The 20,684-nt window shown below is 42.1% G+C and overlaps 1 protein-coding gene across 1 annotated transcript; it reads right to left on the bottom strand.

Annotated features, from left to right (window-relative positions):
- Positions 1-2,079: 2,079 nt before the first annotated feature.
- Positions 2,080-20,632, bottom strand: Bag4 (BAG cochaperone 4). The gene is made up of 5 exons (XM_041673839.1): positions 20,287-20,632; positions 13,960-14,064; positions 7,781-8,035; positions 5,743-5,994; positions 2,080-4,397 (listed from the first exon to the last, which is right to left on the bottom strand). The coding sequence occupies exons 1-5, from the start codon at positions 20,557-20,559 to the stop codon at positions 3,912-3,914; spliced, it is 1,371 nt and encodes a 456-aa protein (XP_041529773.1). The 5' UTR covers positions 20,560-20,632; the 3' UTR covers positions 2,080-3,911.
- Between the last annotated feature and the right edge of the window lie 52 nt (positions 20,633-20,684).

Genomic DNA, 20,684 nt, shown 5'->3' with positions numbered 1-20,684 from the left:
AGTAGGAGAGGCAAACTCTAAGCAAAACAGGACATTTGCATAGTCTCAAAGTATCTCTAGCAAATACTCAGTAATCACAAAGGGAAGCAGGGTAAGCTTACAGTGGAGCATCCTAGAGACACCACCTCAGCAGAGTGCTCAAAGGGGAGCACACTGGAAACACACGATGACACCAGCTATCCTATGGTACAGCGCCACGGAGTGGAGACAACTCAGACAACTAGATGCGAGATGGGATCCAGAATGGTTAAAAGGATGCTAATAAAAAGATTAATAAAATATCTACTTTTAGCTTGCCATTGTAGCTAATATTAATAGCACTATAAAAGATGAACTCTTAATTTCGACAAATGCTTTTGTTAGGTAAGATGTCAAAACAAGGGAAAGGCAGATGGAGGGCACACGGGAGCACTGCTATGTTTACAACTCTTCTGTAAGTTTAAAATCATGTTACTAGTTCAAAAAATAACTTAAGATATATACACATATATGTACATTTGTGTATAACGTGTACAATATGTAAAAGTGAAGGATGTGCAGAAATTGGCATGTTGGGCAGTGTAATGTGTTCTGAATCAGTCACTGTCTTGTTGGCAACACAGCTTTAAGGTTTCTCCTCTTAAACTTTTAAATGTAATTGTCATATTTTTATAGAAAACGTTTGAGGGGTGGCTAGGCCTCACTACTGGCTAGCCTGGCACTCACTGTGTAGACCAAGATGGTCTCAGAATCAGAGATCCACAGACTTGCCTCAGAATGTGAGGGTTACAGGCACGTTACCACCATGTCCAGCTTAGAAATCCTTTAAAAACATTTCTATATTAGGCCAAAAGGAAGAGAATCAGGGCTATAGCTCAAGATCAGTACAGTGCTTGCCTAGCATACATATAGCCCTGACTTTGATCCTCAGCACCACAGAAACCAGGCACACACCTGCAATGGAAGGTGAGGCAGGAGCATCAGGACTTCTAGGTTGTCCTAGGCTACATACAAAGTTTAAGGTCAACCGGCATGACATTGTTCAAAAACAAAACTTGTAGATATAAAACACACATGTGAGCACACACATCCCATAGATAGTTAGGTGGGTATGTAGGATAGTTAGGTAGACAGGATAGGTAGGTAGGATAGATAGGTAAGATAAGTAGGTAGGTAGGATAGGTAGATAAGTAGGTAGGATAGATAGATAGGATAGGTAGATAGGTAGGATAGATAGGTAGGTAGGATAGATAGGTAGAGAGATAGATAGGTAGATAAATAGATAGGTAGCATAGGTATAGGTAGGTAGGATAGATAGGTAGGTAGGATAGGTAGATAGGATAGATAGGTAGGATAGGTATAGGTAGGTAGGATAGGTAGATAGGATAGATAGGTAGGATAGGTATAGGTAGGTAGGATAGATAGGTAGGATAGGTAGATAGGTAGGTAGGATAGGTATAGGTAGGTAGGATAGGTAGGATGGATAGATAGGTAGGTAGGATAGGTAGATAGGTAGGTAGGATAGACAGGTAAGTAGGATAGATAGGTAGGTAGGATAGGTATAGGTAGGTAGGATAGATAGGTTGGTAGGATAGATAGGTAGGTAGGATAGGTATAGGTAGGTAGGATAGGTAGGATAGGTAGGTAGGTAGCATAGGTATAGGTAGGTAGGATAGATAGGTAAGTAGGATAGGTAGATAGGATAGATAGGTAGGATAGGTAGGTAGGTAGGATAGGTATAGGTAGGTAGGATAGATAGGTTGGTAGGATAGATAGGTAGGTAGGATAGGTAGGATAGGTAGGTAGGTAGCATAGGTATAGGTAGGTAGGATAGATAGGTAAGTAGGATAGGTAGATAGGATAGATAGGTAGGATAGGTAGGTAGGTAGGTAGGTAGGATAGGTATAGGTAGGTAGGATAGATAGGTTGGTAGGATAGGTATAGGTTGGTAGGATAGATAGGTAGGTAGGATAGGTATAGGTAGGATAGATAGGTAAGTAGGATAGGTAGATAGGATAGATAGGTAGGATAGGTGGGTAGGTAGGTAGGTAGGATAGGTATAGGTAGGTAGGATAGATAGATAAGTAGGATAGGTAGATAGGTAGGATAGGTAGATAGGTAGATAGGTAGGTAGCACATGTCTCTCACTATGGAGCCCTGACTGGTCAGGAACTCTCTGTAGACCAGGTTGACCTTGAACTCAAGAGATCTACCTGCCTCTGTCTTGATTAAAAATGTATACCACCAAATAAAATTTATACACTAATAAAATGTTTTAAAAACAGACTCTTGGATAAAATCATTAAATCTTGAATCACTTGTCCTTTTAGTTTTGAGACATGATCTCGTGTGGCTCAGGGTGGCCTTGAATTGATGATGTAGCTGAGGATAATCTTAAGCTAGTAATCTTCCTGCCTCCACCTCCCAGTGCTGAGACAGGTATGTGCCACTATGCCTGGTTTATGCAATACTGGGAATTTAACGCTGAACTTCATGTACGTTAGGCAAACACTCTACGAATTTAACCACGTCCCCGGCCTCCACACAACATTTCCAACTACATTTCTACTCATGACACACTGGCATTGATTTGGTTCCCTGTGAGTAGAAGGGAAGGCATCACTAACATAAAGGCTTGCTAGTCTAGAAAACAAGTATCACTTTGATATTTTACCAAGAAACTGCTTTTGTTGCAAAAGCAGATACTGAATGCTAGACTCACTTTAGATTTAAAAGGTAAATTATTTACCTGTCTCTGTGTAACAACATATATGGAAAAACAAGAAAGGCCCCCTTTCTTAAACTTGGTTCCAAATGGACTGTTATTAATAATAACATCTTTCTTATGAAACAGGTAATTCTATGTAATTTATTCTATGAAATAAAGACCAGATTTAAAGAAAACAGTGAGTTTTCTACTTTAGCTATGGCTAACTCATTCCCTGAGCATGAATCTCCTTTTCCTTCTATCAGCTATAAACTGAGCTCAAATCTGTTTAACAGAAACTATTAAATGGAGAACAGTATTATTAAATAATCATATGTGTTGCTTTTTGCAGTCGCTATTTATACTAATTGTAGCATTTAGGTTTCATGTTTCTATCATAAGGCTCTCTATTGAAGCAGCAATAGCCAAAGATATTTTTCTTAAAAAAACAATTTCAAAACTGGATCTTTATCCAAATACAACAAAAAAGCAAAGAAGTAAAATATTCACAAACATAGTGATTCTATGTTAATGTAATTTCCAAAATCACCTTCCTGACTACTGTGAAAAGCAGAAGTGGAAGAACACTAACATAACATGCTACACAAGGAGATATGTGATTGACTTCAGGAGCCCACTACACACTGCAATATATTCAAGGCTGAAAGGATATGAATTCGATCAGAGCTGCCCATTTATCTGGCTGCCAGTATTTGATTATTAAACATATTACTACAAAATGTACCAAGTAGAATAATATTACATTTGCGAACTGCAGATAACAGAGGTCCAAGAGTCTAAGCTATAATTTACACATGAAGTATATGCAGTCACAATGCACAAAAATGTGACAGTCTGGATGCTTACAAAACAGCCTGCTTGTCTCAGACTATGCACTGATAACCTGTTACATAAAGTCTATTTCCCTCCTGTTGATAAGAAGCAGCCTAGAGATGCCCATGGATTTCTTAAGGAGCAGGTCTACTTGGCAACATTGACAATTCCAGTTTCGTATTATGTTCAGTCATCTGAAAACCAAAAAGAATCCCATAATGTGTTCTTCCATTCTTCTGTCAGCTTTTCAATTTCTTTTCCTTCAGTTTGAAGTCAGAAGCTGGACTGTGTTGTTTCTTGTCACAACAGGCATTTAAAAGATGGTAACTAACCAAATTCAAGAGTTCTTTGGCCAAATTAGTAACAGGTTAACCCTTCATTCCAAATTATTTCATAATCCCTTTTTCTCTAATTTCTCCAGTATGGCCTGGATCTTACAGACAGCCTCTTTTCTGGCCTGACGGACAGAGTCCTGGCCCCCAGTCTCGACAGAATCCAGTTCTAAAAGCTCCTTTGTCAGCATTTCTTCCAGAAGCCAGTAAGCTTTGTCTGTTTTTTTCCCCACAAACTCTTCTACTTCTTGCTCAAGATACTGGACCTTCTCCAGCACATGTATGATTTTTTTAATACTTGGAGGCGTGCCTTCATCTGAAGAGAAACACTCTTCAGGGAGATTATTACTCTGAACAGGATTGCTGGGATGGTCACTGGCGGCATTACCATACAACTGAGGTTCAGCACTATACTGGACTTGAGAATCCAAAAGGTCTGAATTATCACTGTTCATGACTCCCGAAGATTCATACTGATGGACACTGCAAGGAAAGCTGTGCCGGTTCATGCCTGGACCCGACTGGTTATAGGAGTAGGAGGAATCCTTGGAATGGGAAGACAGAAAGGAGAAACAAAAGCTGTTTCAATGGGAGGCCATCAGTATTAAATGTTAGTACACATCTTCCCCAAACAAGAATGTACTTGAAAAGATTTCCACCAATAAAACTGACTCCCACCTTAATCACTGGAGAAAAACACTGTTAAGATAAAAAGGGGAAACCCTTTCAAGTAAAAGGCACAGAATTCCCAAATATGATGATTGGAATCTCCCTTGATGCAAGCCACTTTTGTGAACACTGCACAATTAATCTTACTAACTCACAATTCATCCAGTGACTTCATAGTTAGTATTCTTCCTCAAATAGTAAAAGCCTCAGAACACAATCAAAAGCAGTGTTCTGCCTGTGGCTTATGTAAACACTGAGTGCTGTAGTACTTTACACTGCTTCTCATCTTCTCTCCACATATCATGAAAGGTTGTAAAAATACATCCTTTGATTCTATCTAATATTCAGATAGTATCACAGTACAAAATAAGCAATTTTTTGTCTTTTAAAAAAGATATGGTGTTGGAGAGATGGCAAGCAGTGAAGTATAGCATGAACACTAATTGTTCTTAAGAGGCGATCCTGTCCTCAAGACTGTCTTCTGTGACTGCAAGGGTGATCCTCAGACTGCACTGAGCTCCTGTCTCCTCCCACCTTATATTCCTCTCTCCGCCCAGCCATATCACTCCTGTCTCCACCTCCTTAGTGCTGGGATTAAAGGCAGGGGATCCCAAGTGTTGGGATCACCTTTGTGTGAGCTCTGTTTCTCTTTTAGACAGATACAATCTTGGCAGCCCAGGGAGGCACTGAACTAACAGAGATCCATCTGCTTCTGTCTCCTGAGTCCTGGGATTAAAGGTGTGTATCACCATTCTTTGGTCTCTACTGGATAGCTCTACACTCTCATCTTCAGGCAAGCTTTATTTGTTAAACCACAAACAAACTATCACTACAGTTAAGTACTGGCTGTTCTTCCAGAGGACCCAAATTTGATTATCAGTTGCCACACAGTAGCTCATAACTGTAACTTCATTTCCAAGGAATCTGGCCTCCAAGGGCTCCTGGCACACTCATAGTGCATAGACATATATGCAGCCAGTACATCTAGACATATAAAAAAAATAGAAAAGTATAAAAAAGAACCTTAAAAAAAATCCCCAAGCAATAATGCTTATGAGAAAAAATACCCAAAACATAAATTAAGCTGAAATAATGCTGTAGGGTAGTAATCAGCTTTTTTTTTGACTTAGTTTCCATTTACCATGGGCAAATACAGATGTGTCATCTTGTATTCTCTTAATACCCAGACAGCAAAGGACCAGCATTTGGAAGGAACCCTACCTTAGGTTGTTGGGGTGGTGGTGAAGGAGGTGGCTGAGGAGAACTGTTGCCAGGCCAGGGTGAAGCACTTTCCGTCATGTACAGATTCCCAGGTGGGGCAGAGGGTGCAGCTGAAGGCCAGGGATAACGGGCCCCCATCCCATAAGCACCAGAAGCCCATGCGTCATCTTGTGGTCTTACAGTTGCTCCTGACGGTGGCACAGTGCGGTTACCATCCCCATAGGGATAATGGGGCAAGGTCATTGCAGGGTTCTAGAGTGGGAAAAACAAATATGCTGGTATGCTGGTTGGTCACTGCTTAGAAAACCAATGCAAAACTTAAAGTAATAAAAATAGCATCGACAGATCTTGAGCTGATAGCAACTCATAAATCAGTTACCAAACATTCTTCACTCCTGAGAACCCTAACTCTAAAGCCCCAAAGGAAAGAGCTGGTAAAGACTCGAGAATAGGATTTAAAATTCACTGGATGAAGCATGTATTTTCCAAAAACACTACAGACAAACAAATCCATACGGTAATACGTTATAAACACAAAGACAGCTGACTTCTCAAAACAACAGAAATAGGCCGGGCGGTGGTGGCGCACGCCTTTAATCCCAGCACTCGGGAGGCAGAGGCAGGAGGATCTCTGTGAGTTCGAGGCCAGCCTGGTCTACAAGAGCTAGTTCCAGGACAGGAACCAAAAGCTACGGAGAGGGGCTGGAGAGATGGTTCAGTGGTTAAGAGCATTGCCTGCTCTTCCAAAGGTCCTGAGTTCAATTCCCAGCAACCACATGGTGGCTCACAACCATTTGTAATGAGGTCTGGTGCCCTCTTCTGGCCTGCAGACATACACACAGACAGAATATTGTATACATAATAAATAAATAAATATTTTGGAAAAAAAAAAGCTACGGAGAAACCCTGTCTCGAAAATCCAAAACAAACAAACAAACAAACAAACCAGAAATAAACGTGGTATTTTATTTTTATTTATTTAATTTTTAAAAGTTTTTAAGACAGGGTTTATCTATGTAGTCCTGGATGTCCTAGAACTAGCTCTGTAGACCAGGCTGGTCTTGAACTCACAAAGATTCACCTGCTTCTGTTTCCTGAGTGCTGGGATTAAAGGTGTGCACTACCACCATCCAGCCCAACATGGCATATTAGCATATAATATAAACCTAACAGCACTGGAAAAGATTAAGTTAGGGAAAGTTTAGAACAATAACTAAAGATTTATTTTATTACAAAAGTTATATAGGAACTACATAAATGTATCAGTGGTTAAGAGCATATACTGCTCTTCTAGAGGACTCTGAGTTCAAGTCCTAGATACCATGTCAGATGACTCCCAAAACTGTCCAGTTCCAGGGTTCTCACACCTCTGGCCTTTGTGAGTACCTGCATTCACATGTAAATATACAAACACACACGTTACTAAAAATAATGAAAATGGAGTGGGAGAAAAGAGGAGCCAGGTATGGTGGCATATGTCTTTAGTCCTGGTACTCAGGAAGTAGACGCACACAGACTGCTATGAGTTTGAGGCCAGCTTGGTCTATATAGGGAGTTCCAGACATCCAGGGCTACATACTGAGACCTGGACTCAAATAGAAAGGAAGAAAAGAAGGAAGGGAGGAAGGAAGGGAGGAAGGAAAAAAGAAAGAATACCCCACAAGCTGTCCTCTGACTTCCACACATGGCTGTGGTGCGTGTCTCATCCCCCAACCCCCACCATGCACACACATAATAAATAACTTAGAATTTAAAAGAATTATAACATTTTTAAGGCATCTTTAGTCAAAAATAGAAAATTTTCTGAACATCTACGGTGTTTTCTTTTTTTCGGTGTTTTCTTTTTTGTTTTGTTTTTGAGACAAGGCCGCATGGCCTTGGATGGTCTCGAACTCTGCCTCCGGAGAAGTGGAGTTCAAGGTATACACACCATGCCTGGCTCTAGCTGTTTTCTTAAACTGGTACTCATGTAGATAAATAATTTTCCACTGTTTACAATTCAGAAGCAGGTATTTTTTCCTGTCAGAAAACTGTTTACCTGTGAAGCAGGATATCCTGGAACCTGACCCCTGAGTGGAGGTGCTTCTGTCTGACAGTCCTGCTGGGAATATATCCAACGAGAGACTGGGGTTGGGCTGTTACCAGGGGATCGGTAAGTGCTTGGAACTTCTGTAGAGTAACTGCTTTGAGTATAGCCAGGAACATAATAAGCCCCAGAGTATGAGGCAGTATTTGGTCCAGGACCAGGAGGGTATGGTGAACCATATGCTCCATTCGTATAAGAATTCAAACTCTGAAAAACAGGAGAACCGGAGAGGAAGAGAGATGAATGAGTTAAAGGCTGAAATGCACTTAATGTCCAGGCTTGAAACTTTAGGAAGTAAAGCTATCAGCAACTGAGGGAATCTAAGCTACCACAGCAGTCTATGAAGCACTCCTTCTCCTCTCTGTTGTAACCACAAGCCATGTACTGAACTCAGGCTGTGACTCTCAGGCTGCATCAGTGGAAGAATATATTGAGGACAGATGGAGTGGCAAAGCAGTGGCCTTCTCAAACATTTCCTTAATTCTAATTCACAGTTACATCTGCCAGCAGAGAACCTGTATCCACAGAAGGCAACTCAAAGAAGACTGGGGGACTAGCTAGAGGAAAAGGAAATATCACTATATAATAGAAAGGATAGAAAGAGACTCTCTAATTACTTAGTTTTAGTTTCTCTAACAGGAAAATGAAGAGCCTAGACTTACCTTGCAGGATTACGGAGAAAACTAAGTGAGATAATAAAAACAAAGGACTCAGCAGGCACACAATATGCTCAATAACAGTGAGTACATTGCTGTAAGTGTTATGATGAGTTTAAGAAACCAACCCAGGTCTGATTCTACAGTCCATATTGAACAATGAAACTACCCTGCTTCCCAGATAACACCAACAACAGAAATCAGAAACTCCTCAGTATACTGTTTACTAGTATGATTGTGGACTAACTCCTTGCCCAGGCCAGACAAGTGTGCTACCCTAAGGTACATGGTCAGTCCCTTTCCTGTAGTTTTACATCACCTAGCAAGACAATTACATTGCTGATATATAGAATCCTGCTTAATAATCCAAATAAAATGAAAAGCTAAGCAGAAAGCTTAAACCATTACTTTAATGTGTGTGTGCGCATGTGTATGTATCCCATATGATAATAACTAAACAGATAAAAAAAATTTTTTTTACAAAGTTGTTAAAAAATTTTTATATTTATTTCATGCACATTGATGTTTTGCCTGTATGTATGTCAGTACTGAGGGTGTTGGATCCCCTGGAACTAAGTTACTGACAGCTGTGAGCTGCCATGTTGGTGTTGGAACTGAATCAAGTACAAGAGCACCCACCCAGTCCTCTGAGCCACTGAGCCATTTCTCCAGCCCCAAGGATTATTATTTGAAGGAATTTTATTCAATTTATTGTTAGAAACAAGTAGATTTAATTTTAGAACTGTTTCCTGTAAGAATTTTTTTTTTTTTAAAACTTATTCACTCCTTTTTTGAGATAGGTCTCATGTAGTTTGACTGGCCTGGAACTTGCTATGTAGTCACGGCTGGCTTTGAACTCAGAGATCCTTCTGCCTCTGCCTCCTGGCTACTGGGATTAATGGTGTGTGCCATCCCTCAGCCAGGTTGCAGCAGCTGCTCAGGGTCTGTGTCCTAGTCTTGTTCTCCTGTCTCAGTGGAGGCAGGCCTCCGTGGCAGACACACTCCACCAGTACATCAGACAAGCCAGAAGCACCTCAGCTTGATTCCTCTCTTCACATTCATTGAAGCAGGAGGAAGTAGGGCAGCACTGTATGCACTGTACAGTCCAGATGTCAGCTGGGGCAGGAAAAATTACCCAGAACCTCAGGACAAACTCGGTCCTAATAAACAGTATAAATCCTACTCAGTGAAACTAAAGAACCATGGAGTTCACCACAGAGCTGCTTATAATCAAGGTCTTTCAGGAGCCATCTGCACAATTTCCCACTTATCCAGGAAACACTCCTCTGCATGCAGAAAATCATGTTGGTTTTTTTAGAATTTATTACACTAATGAATAAATCTTCCAAACTTGATATATGTCATTATTTAACACTGAAAATGCACATGGGCCTTTATTAGCTAGGATGTAGGGAATGTATTACTAGAATTTAAAGAAGAAGAAAAAAGCTGTGTGCCACCATGCCTGGTCTTATTATTTTCCTTTTTTTGAAATAAGGTTTCTTTGTGTGTAGCTCCGGCTGTCCTGGAATATGCTCTGTGGACCAGGCTGACCTCAAACTTACAGAGATCTATCTGCCCCTGTCTCCCGAGATTAAAGGCGTGTGCCACCACTGCCCGGCCTTACATGACAGTGCAGGGGGGGAACGGGGGAGGGGCTATGTGTACATATACTATGGCACACACACTGAGCCCAGAGGACACCTGGTGAGAGTTGTCTCCTCCACCATGTGGAATCCAGGAACTGAACCTGGGTAACAAGGTTACCCACTGAGTTATCTTGCTGGCACTCTTTGTAAAGTTTTAATCCCAATGTGTGTATTAGTCACCTTTCTATTGCCGTGATAAAACACTATTACCAAGACACTGAAGAGGAGAGCTTATGTGGGTTTTTGGTTCCAGAGGGTGACTCCACTGTGTGAGTCCACACAGTGTGTGAGTCCACAGTCCACACTGTGGTGGAGCAGAGGCACAGAAGCTGGAGCGGTAAGCTGAGAGCTATAACACAAACAGAAAGAGTGAGCTCAGAGTGGCTCAAACCTTTAAACCCTCAAAGTCCTCCCCAGTGGCATACTTCCTTAAGCAAGGCACACCTCTTAATAAATCTCCAAACAGTCCCACCAACTGGGGACCAAGAGTTCAAGGCATACCTCTTAATAAATCTCCAAACAGTCCACCAACTGGGAACCAAATGTTCAAGGCACACCTCTTAATAAATCTCCAAACAGTGCCACCAACTGGGGACCAAGTGTTCAAGGGTCAGAGCTATGGGGGAGAGTCTCATTTAAATCACCACAATATGGCAGGTTTTTGTTTCTATTTTTGTTGTTTTTAAATGCACATACTTAGGTTTATTTATGAACAATAAAATATGCTATTTGGTATTTGCTTCAAAATACTGTAAGAAAATACTCCAAAGATAAAGGCGATAAGGTCAAGTGTTGAGACTTGTGGATGCTGAGAGAACACTTACTTCTACTTTTGTTTGAAATTTTCCTTACTATGAAAGAGTAGGAAGAAGAAGCTGGGACTGGTGGTCATAGGCCCATAAATAATTTCTGCACTCAAGAGTCAGAAAAAAAGGAAGTTCCTGTCACTGAGTGTGTAAGCTGCACACGACAGGCAGGCACAGAGTGTGCCACAGGGCAGCAGAGATGGCGCAATGGGTAAAGTGCCTGTTTCGCAAGCCTGATGATGTGAGTTTAATCCCTAGATCCCAGTGAAAAGAGTTCCTGAGTCTTCTGACTTCCACAAGTGCACTATGGCACACTCCACCCACACAGAATACTGAAAACTGGAATAAAACATTTAAATGTTGTAGAATACTATTTTAAGGTGTCACATATGTCTATGCTCTGGAACATCTGTTCAGCTGTGTAAAGGTATGCTGCTTTTATTCTTGCTGCATTTGCTTAACTTTGTGGAGCTGTGATTCTTTGCCCGTCTAAACACCTGATAATCTAAATAAAGAGTTCAATGGCCAATAGTGAGTCGGGAGAAAAGATAGGTGGGGCTGGCAGGCAGAGAGAATAAACAGGAGGAGAACTCTGGGAAAGGGAGGAGGAGGAGAGGTCACCCAGCCATGGAGTGAGAGTGAAAGTAGATACACAGATGCAGGGAAAGAAAAAAGACCAGAGGCGAAAGGTAGTCAGGATAATTTAAGATAATAAAAGCCAGGAAGAAAAAGTCAAGCTAAGGCTGGGTATTTATAACTACGAATAAGTCTCTGTGTGTGATTCATTTGGGAGCTGGGTGGCAGGCCCCCCAAAAAGCCAAAGAGCAAAGAGCCAAATGAAGTAAGTGTAATATATATCTGCTTCAGGTGTATATAGATGACAAGGGAAAGGTTGAAGATAGATTCTCTTAATATACCTATATTAGGGCAGCACAAGCCGTCTTTCCTTATTTTTCAGTTTTGCTTATTATGTCTGTCTGTCCGAGAAGGGTCTTACCCTGGAATTCACTGTGAAGCCTCTGTTGGTGCTGAACTTGTGGCTCTCCTTATCTCTGGTCCTGCATCCCCCCCTATTTTGAGACAGGGTTTCTCTGTGCAGCCCTGGCTGTCCTGGAACTTGCTCTGTAGACCAGGAGGTTGACCTAGAACTAACTCACAGAGATCTGCCTGTCTCTGCATCCAGAGTGTTAGGATTAAAGGCATGAGCCACCACTACCTGTACAGTTTTCTTAAGGCACGATCATGATTAATTTTTTCTTTAGTATCTCCGTCATCTCAGGAACCATTTTAAATAAATTTGTGAGTTTTCCATATCTGCCATTTGGAAAATTGGGGCTTCTGGGTCTTTGTTACCTGTTGTTCTTTATCCCAGCTAAATAACACTAGATGGCTCCAGCCATCCTGACAGCAGGATACAGTTCTGCTGCTACCATTCCTGTCTGACCAACCTGCATGCATCAACAGCAGCATGGGACATACCAAACGCACCATGCAGCTGCTTTGCCAATCATCTAACAACTTAAAACTCTGACCCCAGATGCCACCACTTTGGCACCAGTTAGTTCTAGTTTATCACTTCTCAATTTCTAGTCTAGACACTCTCATATTCAGGCTGGCAAAGAAGTTGGTGCCTTTTCTGAACCGGCAATACCTCCACCTGTTGCTGCAGCCTCAAAAATTGTTTCCTGAAAGTCAGATGGTGGTGGTGCATGCCTTTAATCCCAACACAGGCAGATTTCTGAGTTCAAGGCCAGCCTGGTCTACAGAGTGAGTTTTAGGAAAGAACCAGGGCTACACAGAAAAACCCTGTCTCAAAACAAAACAAAACAAAACCAACACAATAAGAAAGCTTAAAAAAAAAAAAGCTTCCTGAAAAGAAAACATCTTCATTTTGTCATTATACTTCACTGTTTATAAAGTATTTCCTGCATAGATAGTGCTCATAAATGTGTCGTGTGACTTGATCTCAATGTCAGAAATTGGGGGATGTCAAGTTTGGGTGCTATCCTGGGCAAAAGGTTATTTCATAAGGCAGATGCAGACACTTCAGCATAGATGTTGTGTAACTGAACTTCTTCTGAGTTTCTGAAATCAATGGTGTTCGTTCCTCTGGAAGGAGGCCTTTGGATACATGATGCTAAGCCACCAGAGCTTTGCCATACCAGCTACTTTACAGAGATCTTACACCACTTTACCACACGTGGTTCCAATTACTAAGTGAGAGCCTCTACCTCCAGGATCCTTGGCTGCAGAGATGCTAAAGAGTCACCTGCATATTCAGCTATCACCAAGGTATGGTAAAATCAGAGCAGTTCACACCAGACAAAACCCTAACAGAGACAAGGGTGGGTGGACACAAACTCCCATCCTTTACCAGGAAGCTATCTGCAGTTGGTACCTGCTGGGAAAGGGGAAAATCAGTCTTCTTCAATGGAGTGACACCGGTTCATCAACCACACTCCAGGGCAGGTCCCATGTCCAGGAGTACTGGCCAACACAGTCCTGGTTTTTGGTGTGTGTACTTTCATTTTGGGATTTTGTTTTGTTTTTGTCTTATTGGTATGTTTTTATTTTCCTTTTGGTTTTCTGTTTGCTTATTTTTTGTTTTTGAGAGAAAGAATAAGAAGTTGGATGCATAGGGAGGTAGGGAGATCTGAGAAGATTTGGGCAACAGAAAGGAATATGATCAAAATATATTCGATGAAAAAAATTTAGTAAAATTAAAAAAAAGGAAAATGTCATAATTAAACCCATTATCATATATACTTAATACACGCTAATTTTTAAATTGAAGTTTGCCAGAGTACTTACCTAGTGTTCATGAAGCCCTGAGTTTGATCCCTAACACTGAATAAAACTGGGTGTGGTAGCAGGGCCTATCCTAGCTCTTAGGAGATGGAGCCACTCGGATCAAGAAGTCTAAGGTTATCCTCAACTACATACCATTTCAGGCCATCCTGTGATACATAAATCTGTCTTAAAAGAAGAAAAGACAGAAAAATCTCAATTTTCAACCATACCTGGCCTTGTAACTCTGGTCTTACTGGATATGCACTTGGATACGAGGCCCTCGGTCGCACAGAATTCCAGTAGTTAGAATTATAGCCAGGATATGGTGACTGTTCCTAAGGAAAAAGGGAAAACAAGTTAATTTTAAAAGCATTCTTTCTGTTATTGATGCCTTCTCCAGCTGGCCTCAAACTTGCAATCCTCCTGCCTCTGCCTTCCCAGCTAGAATTACAGGTGTGCATTACCATGTCCGATTCACTTTTTTTGTTGTTTTGTTTGTTTTTGTTTTTCGAGACAGTATCTCTGTGTAACAGCTCTGGCTGTCCTGGAACTCATTCTGTAGACCAGGTTGGCCTTGAACTTACAGAGATCCTCCTGCCTCTGCCTCCTGAATGCTGGGATTAGAAGCATGCACCACCACCACCTGGCCCAATTCACTCTTAATAATGGTTAGATAGCAAAAATAGATACCTCTACCAAGAGGCAAGATAATAGGAACCAAAAAGAAAAACAGACAAAAAAAGGAGATATAAAGGCACTACAATCATTATTAAACTTAAAAAGATAAAGTACAAAGTAAATCACATGCCCCAGAACAGAACAACCATTGAACAGCTGTAAAAGACTGGTCTTAAGCATTATATACCACACACTGAAATGATAATAAAGGAATCTATGTCAAGATGACCAGGAAAACTATATACAGTAGTTTGCCTTTACTACCTCTTGCCAGTACATGTTGAGTATCCCCAATCTGAAAATCTGAAACCCAAACTGCTCGAATTTTGGATATTTTGACCTCATGTCCTGATGCAGTCAAAATGCATGTAATGGGTAGGGGAACTGGCTGAGTGGCAGAGCACTTACCGAGCTCATTCAAGGCACAGCAAAACAAACAACAAAATGCAGGGGCATTAAAATGCTGTGTAGTTACCTTCAAAGCCAGGTTTAAAAGTTGTACATATCCTCGTTAGTATAGTGGTAAAAAAAAAAAAGTTGTACATAAATGAATTTTGTGTTTAGATTTAGGTCTTGCCTTCAAAATAACTCATTATGTTTATACATATTATCTTTCAAAAATCTGAAACCTGAAATCCAAACATTTCAGATCTGAGATACTTAGCCTGGTTAACCAGTACAACATAAAGCTATGAGTCCCTATTTACTTACTTAACAACATTGGAACACGAAACTATTATTTCTCAAGTTTACTACAAGTACATAGATTTGGGTTTTTGGGTTTTTTTTTTTTGTATTCTAGTACTTTTTCCTATGGCCAAGATTTCTGCTTATGACCTATAACTTCAGTGCCATCAACTCATGTAGAACTATCACCATTGGAAGGAGTACATCTATCTGTGATGTCATCATCTTTTCAGGCTCTGTCTTCAAATAAGTTACAATAAGCCACTAAACTTTTCTAAGAACCCTCCAGACCAATGCTCAAACCTTCCAACACACTAACTGTCTACTTTAGCCCAGGACGTGCACATCACTCACCAAGTAAGTCTCTTTGCTTTGAACTTACAGATAGTGTACTCTGCTTATAACAAACCATTTTTATTTCCTTTAAAGAGGAGGGTTTTTAATCTGTTAGTTTTTGTGCTTTGTTGGTTATGCTGGATTAAACCTGGAGTTATTGTAGGTCTACACTCTCTTCTATGAATTTAAATCATGAGTAAAGACACAAGAGGACAGGATTGAAACTGACTGCCCTAGAGATGGTGATGCCAAGCCTGAACTCCTGAGCTCCACTTAAGGTCTGTCCTTCTAGCTGATTCTTCTTTCTTTTTTAATATTTATTTATTTACTATGTATACAATATTCTGTCTGTGTGTATGTCTGCAAACCAGAAGAGGGCACTAGACCTCATTACAGATGGTTGTGAACCACCATGTGGTTGCTGGGAATTGAACTCAGGACCTTTGGAAGAGCAGGCAATGCTCTTAACCTCTGAGCCATCTCTCCAGCCCCCCATTTGTTATTTTTTTTTAAAAAAACATTTATTTATTTATTTATTTATTTATTATGTATACAGTATTCTGTGTGTATGCCTGCAGGCCAGAAGAGGGCAACAGACCTCATTACAGATGGTTGTGAGCCACCATGTGGTTGCTGGGAATTGAACTCAGGACCTTTGGAAGAGCAGGCAGTGCTCTTAACCACTGAGCCATCTCTCCAGCTCCCCCATTTGTTATTTTTAATCTGAGACAGGGTTCTATGGAGTTGTCAGGCTAGTCTGAAAATTTCTATCCTTTCATCTTAAGCTACCTGGAAAGACGGGATTGCAGGCCCGTGCCAAGCAATCTGCTTGTTTTCATGTTATAGGAAACTGTAGGCACTCAGCACTGCTAACAATTAAAGACTCTTCAGTAGGCTCACTCTCTCACTCTCCAGGATGACTTCCTCTCTCTCTAAATACATTGGGGTTGCTCACATGAGCATGGATAACTTAGCAGTGGCCACACCACTGAAGACCACCCCCATCCCTACCCCAAGCAACTGTTGACTGTCAATAGCAGCTTTGGAAGGGGTGGTGCTTCGTCAGGGCTCTTACTAGCACCTGTTTATGGCCTGTAAATCCTCAGGAGTCTCTCTTCCATCTAGGATGGAGTGCTGCGAAGCCCCATCTTATGCAGGTCTTAGTTCAATGGTCACGTCACACCTAAATCAGACTTCCTAACAGTCCTCTCTGCCTCTGCTCTCACCGTCTTTCCATGCCCACTTCCACAATGTACTCGGAGCCATGGAAGGGGTAAAATGCACGACCCATTTAGGGTGAGCACTCCACAGTCACGTTTTCTCAGCACATCAATCAGTTATAAATCTCAGCACTCTTCACCACCCACTACAACACATACACATAAACCTCACCCCTACCAGTGGTGGCGCACACCTTTAATCCCAGCACTTGGGAGGCAGAGGGTTTTTGATCCTACTGAACGTACTGGCTTTGTGGGAGCCTAGGCAGTTTGGATGCTCACCTTACAAGACCTGGATAGAGGTGGGCAGTCCTTGGGCTTCCCACAGGTCAGGGAACCCTGATTGCTCTTAGAGCAGATGAGGGAGGGGGACTTGATCGGGGGAGGGGGAGGGAAATGGGAAGCGGTTGCGGGGACAAGGCAGAAATCCTTAATAAATAAATAATTAAAAAAAAAACAAACTGGTGGAAACCTGACAGTGGTGGTGCACGTCTTCAATCCCAGCACTCAAGAGCTGGAGGCAGATCTTTGAGTTCAAGGCCAACCTGGTCTACAAATCTAGTTCCTAGACAGCAAGAGATAGAGAAACCCTGTCTCAAAAAACCAAAACCAAACAAACAAACCTGGTGAAAGTGGTAATTTCCAATTTCCCCTCTGCTGTATTTAAATTCGTTAAATAAAAAACAAAAGAAAACAAACAAACAAACAAAGAAACCATGCAGGGTGGAACTCACCTAAAATATCAGCATTTGAGAGGTAGAGGCAGAAAGCTCAGAAATTCAAGATCATCCTTGGCCAGACAGTAAGTTTGGGGCCAGCCTAAGATACAAGAGACCCTCTCTTGGGAAAATGAATAGGTCAAGTCTTTTTTGAGTTCAGAGTAGCCCTTAATGCACTTAGTCCTATTGCTGTGCATGTGAACCAGCTAGGGATCTTAGGAAGTTGAAGATCTGGAAGAGGAGAGATTCTGCATTTCAACAGTCTTGCAGAGATTAAAATTGCTGCCCACAGATCATACTTTCTGAGTAGATTTGTAGTTTCCTGAAGAGTTGCTGGTATAGATAGGTCACAGGTAGAATTATGTCTATAATACACAAGGCCCTGGGCTCAAGTTCCAGCACTGGGGTTGGGGGAGAAAAAAAAATTCCTATATCCTCTCCTTTCTTTCATGTGTGTGCGTACGCCTATTTGCATAAGTGAGGACATTCATGTGCAGGGTGCACATGCATATAGAGGCCCAAGACTGATTCCCTCAATAGCTCTTCCACCTCACTCAATGAGGCATGGCCTCTCAATCAAAGACAGAGTTCTCCCACATTGCTAGCTAGTCTTGCCAGCTAGCTAGTCTGGGGATCCCAACTCAACCTTCTAAAGCTGGAATTATAGATAACCCACTCAGCACTGACATGGGCCCTCGGGATCCAAAGTCCTGTCCTTACACTGCAAGACAAGCACCTTAGCCACAGAGTTACCTCTCTAGCCCAGTACTTGTTTTTAATTTCACAGATACATTGTGAAATTTAGTAAATGTTAAAATGGATTTGGAAAAAAAATGCATATCTTTGATTTGTTTTTTTATAGCTATATAAGAAATTCTACCCTTGGGCTGGGCATGGTGACACACATCTTTAATCCCAGCACTCTGGAGGCAGAGGCAGGTGGATCTCTGGAGATCGAGGCCAACCTGGTCTACAGAGTGAGTTATAAGGCACCCAGAGCTACAAAGAGAAACCCTATCAAAGAAAGAAAGAAAGGAAGAAGGAAGGAGAAAAAGAAATGAAATTACTACCCTTAACTTCTCAAGTTTCAGGATCATTACCCTGAGAAGTAAAGTTTAAATGACTCACAAATGCCCATTACACATTTCCAGTCTTATCTCAGAATACTCTAGCACATGCACAGCTTAACACCAACCAAACCTCACAATTCCTTATATGACATCAAACTTTACTTTTTCAAGTCTTTCCCTAACTTTCTATCTCAACCCCAGAAAACAGACTTTTAGTTTGATAATACAGCAAACTCAATAGAAGCCAGTCGACAGTTTAAAGATCAACTCCCTTGCCTCATCAACTGATCTTTAGTTTGGGTACTTAAAAGGCTGGGTACTTTACTAGACCATGGGAGTAAAGTCCAACAAACAGCCTACTGACTGAATCAGTACAGAAAGTAGGGATTCTTCTTTACGTTAACGTCTTAATGCTTCGTGTTTTTAATTCACTTTTAGAGAAATAATTAGCCCAGCCTTTTAAAATATACAATTCGGTGGTTGTTAGGGTGCTCAGAACTGTGAAGCCATTATCACTAACTTCAGAAGACTGTATCACTTCGGCACCACCTCCTTCCAGTCCCCAGCCCCCGCAGTCCACCAGTTGCTGTGGCATGACACATAAATGGAGTCACACAATATGAAACCCAGCCCTTGTGACTCGCTTTACTCACCATCCATGATCTAGTCAAGGTTCATCCATGTTGAAACAAAACTTTCTGGATATTATGTTCTAAAACATATGCCACGTTTGTTAATCCAGCCATCAGCTGATAACTATATAAATTACTTCCAATTTTTAGCCATTATGACTAATGATGTTTATGAAGATATACTAAAAATTTTTTATGTGGACAAGTTTTCCATTTCTTTTTTGTCGTCGTTATTGTTCTTTGTTTGAGACAGAGTCTCACCATGTACCTCTGACTGTCCTGGAACTATGTAGACCAGGCTAGCCTGCTTTTGCCTCCTGAGTGCTAGGAATAAAGGCGTGAGCCAATTGTTTTCCATTTCTTGAGAATGCTTAACAAGTGGATCTGCTGGATCATAAGCTAATTCTCTGCCACAAATTTTAGGAACGACCCAGTTATTACCCAAAGCACTGTAGTATTCTGCAATCCCATCGTTAACGTGTGAGAATTTTATAATTCATTTTCAGCAACTAAAGATGCTATGAAGGCCAAAAGATGTGTGCCACCATCCAATGATAGCTCCGTACATGGTGAAAACAGGAATACATTTTTGGCATGTATACAGATAATTAAATGTTACAGGTCCAACTAGATGAAGCAAGTTAATTTCTCAGAGCCTTCATTCAAAAATAGGGAGGCATCTGTCCTTCAGTCCTGTGATTAGACAGAACATAAAGGTACTTTGCAACATTGAATATTCGTGCTTCCATTCCAGGCAAAGATTTGGTGATAAGGGACTAAATGATCAGCCTCCCCCTCCCCACCCCACCCCGCCCCGTTCAGATCCCTTCCCGCGGGAGGGGCTGCTGAGTAACGACCGGAGCTGCAGCTTCCCTAGCCACGCAGGATAAATTGTTACAGCCCGATCACTCTACCCTACGCTCTCGGGAGAGAGATCCTGCAGCCTGCTACCAAGCTTAGGAAGTCATCGCCGAATAATTTTCTGGTTTCTTTGGTGGTAACAGGCACACTTAACGATGGCCGAAGTGAAAACGAAGGGACAAATGGAACACAAGCATGTATCCCCTCACTTAACGTCTCCGATCTCTGTCTCCCCAGAAGAAGAACAAATCAGAAACCTGAGTTGTAGCAAACCCTAAGTAGAGAACCCCCAATGGTCCTCACCTCCGCCCAAGACTTCCCTACCGGATCCCCGGGAAACACTGCGAAGCTTACCTGGTGTCCACCACCGGCTCTACTCGGCTCTGCCCAGGCGCCTCCCGAGGGGTAGTAGGCATCGCCACCTGCGCCTTCTCCGGGCCAGGTGGTCTCGGCCGGGGCGCCCCCGCGCCCTCGCCAGGAAACTGGAGGCTGGGGTGGCTCGGGCCGAAGCGGAGGGTACAGAGGCGGAGGGACGTGCACCGGGACATCGCCTCCGCCGGGCCCATAGTAGCGGCCGTACGAAGGGCCGTCACTGGGGCCGTAGCCCGAGCGCCTCAGGGCCGACATGGGCTCCGCTGCCGCGAAGCGCTTCCCGCCCCCCACGGCCGGCCCATTGCGCAGGCGCCTGCGGGCGACAGCGACTGGCGGGCGGCGAAAGGGGTCGGACGGCGGCAGCCAATCCCGAGCCAGTC

Source organism: Microtus oregoni, unplaced genomic scaffold (assembly GCF_018167655.1).
Source record: "Microtus oregoni isolate MIOR12 unplaced genomic scaffold, Mior012 000024F_ref0000369, whole genome shotgun sequence".
NCBI classification, from domain to species: Eukaryota; Metazoa; Chordata; class Mammalia; order Rodentia; family Cricetidae; genus Microtus; species Microtus oregoni.
This window is presented reverse-complemented; position numbering and strand designations above follow the sequence as displayed.